Source organism: Arachis stenosperma, chromosome 3 (assembly GCF_014773155.1).
Source record: "Arachis stenosperma cultivar V10309 chromosome 3, arast.V10309.gnm1.PFL2, whole genome shotgun sequence".
In the NCBI taxonomy this organism is placed as follows: Eukaryota; Viridiplantae; Streptophyta; class Magnoliopsida; order Fabales; family Fabaceae; genus Arachis; species Arachis stenosperma.
In genome coordinates this window covers 15554615-15563651 of record NC_080379.1, presented here as the reverse complement: position 1 = coordinate 15563651, position 9037 = coordinate 15554615, and the positions used below count along the sequence as shown (strand labels likewise).

The window sequence follows — 9037 nt, the reverse complement described above, 5'->3', positions numbered from 1 at the left end:
CGATTGTATCTATTGTTTGGATGAAGTTGCTCATATTGTTGGTAACGTCAATGAAGAAGTTAGTAAAGAAAATTTTTTTCTTCAAGATAGATTAAAAATGTTAGTAATATTAAGTCGCTTAGAATATTTGAATATAATCGTTAGTTAAAATTTTTAAACTTAGGTATAAATGTTAGTTAGAGTAATGACTTAGAATTATGTTAGAATTTTAAAACTACAACTGTGAATTAGAGTAATTATTAGAAATTTTGTTAGAATTTTTAAATTATAAATGTTAAAATGATTAGTGACTAGAAGTTTTCTTAGAAGTGGATTCCATCAATACTAACCAATGGCTTGCAATGTCTAAATACATCAATACACAATAGGAACAACCAAAAAAGCTGGTAGAAATAAGTTGATGACTCGTCAACCTGGCCTCCAAGTCGAACAAGACTCATCTTCATACTACAATACTACCTGGCTTGTTATTTGGACACCAAATACCCATCTTGACAATTCATTGTAGGACTCTTTTCAATCCCCATAAAGTTGCACAATAGTCTTCTGTTTAGCCAACCAAATTCTCCTGTAAATTGGTCTAAATCCAAAACGTACCTCTGTCGCATTCTGCAGTACCTTGATAGACACAATCGCATCAACTCTGATTATAAGAAGGATGAAAGTAGATATCACATGACAATTAAGCTTCCTATGATCACTAGAGATTGACCTGGTCAAACATGCATGAGGTCCATTATACTGTTTTACTTCCCAAATATCCTTCCACTGGCAAAGAGTGATCCAAATCAACCACATGCAACCGTTTTCGAACTCCTTATACTTTTCATAGTACTTGACATGATCTAACTCCAGCACTCTATACTCAACCGCACAACGAATGCTATAAGTCTTCACACATAAGACGACTTTCTTTTTATTCTGAAATTACTGATCAACTTGGAACTCAACTAGACCTGCTTTATCCTGTGAATCTCTGGCCCCAAATTCGGATTCTATATCCGGGAACCTATGCTGTGTCATGACTTCCAAGTCTAAAGTCAAAAGTGTCGGGAGTATTGTTGAGTTTCCAACTAGAATACTTCTCCCTAGATCATCATCGCTATCCTCATCAATCATGGCGGGCTCCACATCATCGTCATCCCTCAGTATATCTTCCATGGTATTTGAAATATCGATTATTACCTATTTCTCTATTTTTATCACGGTTTAAATCAGCTGCAAAAGACGGAGATGCCACCAAAACTGGCACAGGTGCAATTACAAGCATAGATGAAGAAGCAACAACAGGGTTGAACTAGAGGTTGCTACCATTATTACTGATTGATGATTTTGATTCAATCCTCCTAAACTAGAGATCACATCCTAACTTAGCAATTAATTCATGGGTTCTCACCTTGAAAAACAATAGTGAAACAAAACTTACAAATCATCATCACTATCTATTACAAAGGAATCGTACTTCATCCCATCTCGAACAACAGAAATCATAATTTTATAAAATGACTTTTCCGTCCATCTCATGCCATGCAGCCCAATTTTTGGATCATAGTATTTTGAAACTTAATAAAATTCGTAGAAAATTTGATAAAGACACTCAACGGATCTTTATAAGTAAATTTTATTTTCTCTCATATTTTTTTCTTAATCGTCCCTTTGTAGTTAACAAAAACTAAAAAATTATCTTTACTAGCCATTGTGAATTCCACTCTAATAAACACCTAACGTTCTAATTGTATTTATATAGAATATATTCTTTAGTAAATCAAATTAATTTAATTTAATTTATACAGTTGCAGTCGTGTATTAGTAAATCGAATCAATTAGATTCGATTTACTTTGGGTGCATCAAACGAAGTAAATCAAAATAACTTGTTTTAAATTATGTCACGAACAATCCTCCTTATATAGTAAACCTAATTAAATGGATTCGATTTATATAGACTTATTATAACACTAGCTAAATCGAATAAGACGGATTCGATTTACATAGACTTTTTGTAAATCGAATTAAATAGATTCAATTTACATAATTGTATTGTTAAAACGAGACATACATGTAAGTTATTTTGTTTTAAGACATTAGTATAATATTAAAAGCTATTGATTTGTTTATGTCATTTATCCTTCAAAAATAATGATAAAGGAATTTGAGATTTTTTTATAAGAAAGTATTTTAAAATTTTTTATTTTGAAGTAAATAAATTATCTCATCAGATGTTTAGAGTTTATAAAAGGTAATTATATATATGTAGATAGTTAAAAAATTTTATATAAAAATATAAGGGTAATATTGGCATCTGTTATGTTACGGTTCAACCAAAAAATTGACTTATCTTTTAGGGATGGCAACGAGATCCTATGGGGCGGAAATATACTCCCTCGCCCCATCACCATAATATGTCTCCCGTCCCTGCCTTGTCTTTACTACGAATAACAGGGACTCCTTATCCGTCGGAGATCTGGATATCCACAGATATTCGCAGATTTTACAAATTAATAATAGAACACAAAAAATTAACAATTGAATAACCAAATAAAAATTCAATAACAATTGTCCAAACAAAGATAAAACTCAGATACAGAAAATTAATAATTGAACAAATCCTAAATTTCTAAATAAAAATTCAACAACAATTGCACAAATAAAGATACAAACTCAAAAGATTAACAATTTTAAATTAAACAATTTCAAACATTGAACAAATCCTAAACCCCAAATGTTGAAAAAAAAAACTCAAAAGAAACTAATCAAAGAAAGGGACTTATTGATGCAGCGGCGGCGACAACGAGACTGCCAGAGGCAGCAACGATGAGCGGCGAAGAGGATGTTGGAGGCGACGACGACTGTGTTGGTGGTGGTGACGATTTTGTTGGAGGCGGCAACGATGAGGAAGACTGATTAGGAGGTTGCAATGATAATAAATGAGTATGGAGCAGGAGGCGGTGACGTTGTTGAATGAGACGACAACGATGAGGCGGTAATAGTGAGTGAGAGGGCGGTGACCAAAGATGAGACTTGTAAGTAGCGAAGATGCATAGAACCTTGGAGTGGTTGGCGAGGTAATGAAGCGGGAGAAAACTGACAATGACACTGTTGTTTGAGACGACAAACAGCAGCTGAAGGCAAAGGAAAAAGAAGGTGACTAGATCAAGGTGAGGCTGCTGGGTGAAAGAGAGAGTGAATTTAAAGTGAGGCTAGGATCTAGGGTAAAATATTAGAATTTTTAACTTATATATATATATATATATATATATATATATATATATATATATATAGGTATTCATGTAATTTATATTCGTAGGTATTATCCTAGTATTCACGGGTCACGGGGCGAATATCTTTTCTTCTGCCCCTACTCCATTTATTAGACAGGTATCTGGCCCCGTTATCCGCACAAAAAAAATGCCTTCTATATTTATTTTTTGATAGATAAATTTTTGCAAATATCTGCTCAGTCAAAAAAATTTCCATTTTTATTATCTTTAAAGAACAATTGTTGTAATAGAAAAAAAATTGGTTGGTTTAGTTTGATTCAGATAAATCATTCTATAAAAATAAACTTTTAGGCTGCGTTTGTTTTTGAGAATAGGATAAGATAAGACACTGAAAACAAGACATAAAGAATAGAGATACAAAATTTTGTATTCTTATATTTTGTTTGGTGATAAACTAGAACAAATTATAAAAATATAATTTATTCTCATTTTTTTCATTCAAAAAATTTGAGACGAAAAATATAATAATAAAAATATAATTATAAAAAATTAACAAGAATAATAAAAGAAAAAATGAAAAATAAGTTATATTTTTTTGTTAGTGTTTTCATGTCTTTCCTGTCATTATGGACACAAAATACACTAATTTAGTGTCCCTAAATACATTATCTTTATCTATATCTATATCTCTTCTATTAAACATGATATTATGTCTCTATATTTCTGTCTCTATTTCTATAACCAAACACAGCCTTATTAAACACACGCGTGCATCTTTCATTTAAAGACAATTCTAATAATTTTCGATTTAATTTGTCTGTTCGTAAAATGTTTTTTATTAATATCCGAACAAACCATTTTTCGTTAAAAGACTTGACATGCTCTTTACCGAAACAGAATTCTCAGCGTATAGTAAAAATTAGTAATTAAATTAATTATTTTATATTTGTATTTATTTATATATATTAATTTATATATTTTTTAACTAAACAATTAACCATTAAAATGATGAATCATATAGTAAAATAATTAAAATTATTTGTAGTAGTATAATGAACTTTTTCAGAGAAATATCAAATATATATTTTTATATTTGTGATTAATTGATAATTAATTTGTAGTGTATACATAAAGTGATTAAATATATTTTCTCTTTTTAATAATTCATCTAAATATAGTTTAATTGTATTTCTTCTGTAATAATAATAATAATGAATAGAATTTGGATTTTCTAAAGTTTGAATTTCACTTTAGAGAGTAAAGTGTGATCTTCTTCTCTTAAATAGTTTTTCTTTCATATTTATTATTAGTCCCACCTAAACAATCAATAGTAAGAGCAACTCCAATGCTAAGAAATAGAGTTCCTCTTCTGACATATGGGGACTCAAGTACCATTGGAGTGAAAAGGGAAGGAGGACTCTTCACGTGGATCAAGGTTGAGCAACAACCAATAAAATCATGCCATGTGATAAGTTAATAAAAAAAAATAAAAAATATATTAAATATATATTGAATAATTAATTATAATTAATTTATTAATAATTATAATAATTTATTATATTAAATATTTATATATCTATTTAATTAATTATTTATACTAATTATTTAATAATTAATTATATTAAATTATAATTAATATAAATAATTATGTTAAATCAATATCAAATATTATTTATATTATTATATTAAATTATAATTAATTAAATTTATTTTACATAAAAAATAAATTTAATTTTTACATATTATAAAATAATTTTTAGTTGGATTATTTATTTTTATTTATAAAATTTAAAATACTAACTAAATTTAAGTTATTTATTTTAATATTTTATAATATTAAATTATTTTAAATTTATAAATTTAAATAATATTATTATAAAAGATAATAATTATATTAATTTTAATTACTTTAATTAATTAATTATGTGGGACCACAATAGGAACTAAAGTTAGTTCCTTCTAATGGAGGAGAGAGAGATTTTTTGAGTTCCTATTTACTGGTAATGATGCAAAAGCTGATGTGGAGTTACTTTTTATGACAAGTGGGCCATAAATAGGAACTAGAATGAGTTCCCTACTGGAGATGGTCTAAGAGATCACACTTTATTTTATAAAGTGAAATTCAAACTTTAGAGAATTTAAATCATAATAAATATCGGTACCAAGTTATTAATGTTGATCCAAGCTAAGAAAAAAGTCATGCAAGTTGCATAAAGTACAATTAAATCTTTGACTGGACATATTTATAGTCAATACTATAATTAACATCAATAACCATGTATTGCACTTGCATGCAATTGCAACTGCATTTTCCAATTGACTCTATGGGTACTAAACAAACAATAATATCGAATCGAAAAATAAAAACATAGAGATAACAATCTTCAATAATCTGTATCAAAATATATATAAATGTCTTTCTTTGTTTCTCCCCGTATTTAATTAAATGGTTAATTAGAGGCAAGGATCGAACTCTTATTTATCTTCAATCATGGAGGAAGTTATTGTTTTCCATAGCCCCAGAAATCCATCTCTCCCCTCAAAGAAAGCTGGTTAATCTGATGTGGATTTGCATCTTCAAACCTAATCCCTTTGTTGGCTGAATCTTCATTTCCAAGGTTCCCGGTTACAAGCCTATCGAGCACACCCCATTCATTCATTCCTTCTCCTCCTCCTCTTGCGGCCGCGGCCGCGCCCATTTCCTGGGCTTGTTCACATGATCCAACCTCCATACCAGGCTCGGAAACCTGCTGGTACCTCAGACCCTCGCTGCCACCGCTGTCGCAGTCTCTAGGGTTAGTCATGAGCTGCTTAGCAATGACAGGAGGGTCTGAGGGAAGCGCGGGTGTATAAGAGTAGTCGTAGACGATGGGCTTGTGGGCCTGGGGATGAAGAAGTGGTTGGGAGTGATGGAAGAGTGAATAGTGTGGGGTTTGCATGTGAGGATAGTGATGGAGACCGAGTTCGGGTTTATCGAGCTCATCAAAGCCTGAGGATGAAGACGATGGGTTCCCATTCCTAGGGTTTTGCTGTTGTTGGTGGTGATGCAGTAGGTAGTGGTTTTCCCTTTGCATGAAGGAACGAGCATTGGTGGCCGTTGAGTTGTTGAGTTGCTGGTCCGATGAGGTGTGTGTGGAGCCACCACCTCCTTCATTTCCAATCTTGAATAGGTTCTTCTTCTTGAACACCCTGCACACCACCCACCCATCTTCCTACAAAACAATATCAATAATATATAGTTAGATATCTAACTAGTCATTTAATTCACGAGAAAATGAGTTAGATATACATACGTTGGCATTTGCTTGAGGATCATTGGAATCTTCAAGGCGGTACTCGTGCATGATCCAATCAGTCTTCTGGCCATGAGGGGCTCTACCTTTGTAGAACACTAGTGTCTTTCTCATCCCAATCTTCTTGTAGGTGTTCCTTATGCACTTGTCTCTTCCCGTGGCTTTCCAGAACCCTGCGTTCGTTGCTCGGTTTGTCCTTGACCCTGTTGGGTACTTTCTATCCTTGTGGCTGAAGAAATACCACTCGTTTTGTGGTGTTGATCCTATTCTGCATCTTTCTGCATACATCATCATTTGTATTTCTATATAAATATATGATGTCTCTACATATATGCCGCCTTAGTAATTGTGCACAAGATTCGATTCGTGAACCTCCAACAAATCCAAGAGTATGATAAATCATACACGAAAATATATATATATTAGTAGTAACTTAGGTGGTGAAAACTTATTGAAGTCGACTTCACGTCAAATTGATATCTGAGAGCCGTTAGATGAAAATTTAGTCAAATCAGTCAAATCATCTAACGACTCTCAGGTATTAACTTTACGTGAAGTCGACTGCAACTGAATTTCTACCAACTTAGTTACTTGAGTGACATTCTCCTCATATCAAATTATACTACGAGGCAGTTATGCATCAAATTAAACAAAACAAGTCAAATAATATATGCACCATGGGCTACTAATTCCATTCTCTTATCACGAACATATAAGCTTACAACAACTCATAATAAACCCTGTCATTCATCCACCATGTAGTAATAATTAAGAAATTTACGTTTCAAGATTAATTTCAGCAGATAGATCGGTGTTGGAAAACAATCCATACAATGCAAGTTATGTCATCTTGTTTATTATCATACTAGTAGTTTATTATATAGTAAAAATCAATAATATGAATTGAGTAACGAAAACGGGAGATAAAGCAAGAATTAAGCTCAAAACTTAAAAGAAAAAAGGCCTTATTAGCTTAAGGGAATTAAAGAAAATTACATTAAGTTAATTTAATTACCTTGCAAGTCCCAAGGCTCCATCTTGTTGAGGTCGACCTCTCTAATAACATCCATGTCAAACTTCTGAAACGACACCTTCTTTTTCAAGTAGTAATGAAGCAATTCCTCATCAGTTGGATGAAATCGAAACCCCGGTGGCACACCACCGTTATTAGAAGAACCCATCAAGCTAGAATAATCACTTACTACTACTACTACTAAGCTGAAATTTAATTTGAACTTGGAAGGAAGGAAAGTGATAGATGATGATGGAGGCTAGCAATAAATTTTGTAAGTGGTGATTGAGGCATGGGACTTATATACCGTCATGGTTGTCAACGCCACCCACTGTATGTAACTATAGAGAAAGGGTTGACGGCCGGTGACTACGCCGACGGGAATGGTTAAAGCTACTTATCGTAAAAACCAAGTTTGCCCAAATGAATGTGACTATCTCTTACCTATATCTCTATCATTCTTATTTTTCTATTCTTAATTCTTTTCTCTTCTTAATCATACCTCTTCCCCCACTAGCGTATAAGGAGCGTAAGCTACACTCCCCTATCCGTATATTAGTCTACATTATTATTTTTCATAATAATAATTAAACATTCAGAAATTCATGTGCATGGAGTTGAATTGGATATAATTAAAAAAAATATAATTTATTATTTTAAACCAATTAATTCAATCCGACTTTTTTATTAATTTAATTAATTTGTTACCAAATAATATTTATTTTAAACTGAATTGGTCTAATAACTAATTTTTTATTAAATTAAACTGACTGGTTATCAATAAGTTATAGTTCAAATGACATAATATAGTTTTTTTATACTCATCTAAGAGATCGTAAATTCGAATCTCTATTTTTAGTAAAAAAAAAAAAACCAAACCTGACTGGTTTGATCTACAATTAATAACGCGAAAGATGAAAATAGGTGGTATATTTAATTTATTAGCAGAAATCAAAATATTAGAGTACAAATAATGGAGGGTATATATGGTGCAGCTATGACTATAGTTAATCTCAGTGTTTATGCTTAAAGGTAATGAATACATTTGCATGCCCTACTAATAATTTGACGACGATATGATTATTAACAGCAAAGCCGTTAATTAATAATGAAACTTAAATATCTTAAATTTAATTTGTTCGTGTGCACCATTATCAGAACCGTGCTTATGCGTAAAGGTATGATATATGATGTCTCGTTTCCCTATCTTGATATTATGTTAGCAGTAAATTAAACTTAATATGGTGGAATTTATGTTATTAGGGACCCGTGTGATTGTCCGAACTAATTATTACGTTAATGCGAACCTAAGGTATATAGAGCAACATGCTTAATTTGTGGTTAAAGCTAACTTGGTCAAAACCCTCTGCTTTAGGATAATTTTCGATACTTCAAAGGAAGAGGGGTTCGTGCCCCAAATAAAACCCAACAATGACTGGAGAATATAGTACTATAGTACGGGGAGCTACCATGCAAAATCAAGGACATTGTATTTTTTATCTAAAGGTCAGCA

General features: G+C 31.6%; 1 protein-coding gene across 1 annotated transcript; it reads right to left on the bottom strand.

The window, feature by feature from the left end:
* Window positions 1-5394: 5394 nt before the first annotated feature.
* Window positions 5395-7703, bottom strand: LOC130969964 (protein BEARSKIN2-like). The gene is made up of 3 exons (XM_057895886.1): window positions 7528-7703; window positions 6513-6790; window positions 5395-6431 (listed from the first exon to the last, which is right to left on the bottom strand). Exons 1-3 carry the CDS (start codon window positions 7691-7693, stop codon window positions 5721-5723), a joined length of 1155 nt encoding a protein of 384 aa, XP_057751869.1. The 5' UTR covers window positions 7694-7703; the 3' UTR covers window positions 5395-5720.
* Window positions 7704-9037: the final 1334 nt, after the last annotated feature.

Bases quoted from the DNA above. Each gene is read 5' to 3' on its own strand.
- LOC130969964 (XM_057895886.1), bottom strand. From the start codon at position 7,693: ATGGGTTCTTCTAATAACGGTGGTGTGCCACCGGGGTTTCGATTTCAT. The intron at 6,791-7,527 runs GTAATTAAATTA...TGATGTATGCAG, and splicing joins GGAGCCTTGGGACTTGCAAG to AAAGATGCAGAATAGGATCA. The intron at 6,432-6,512 runs GTATGTATATCT...ATTGTTTTGTAG, and splicing joins ATCCTCAAGCAAATGCCAAC to GAAGATGGGTGGGTGGTGTG.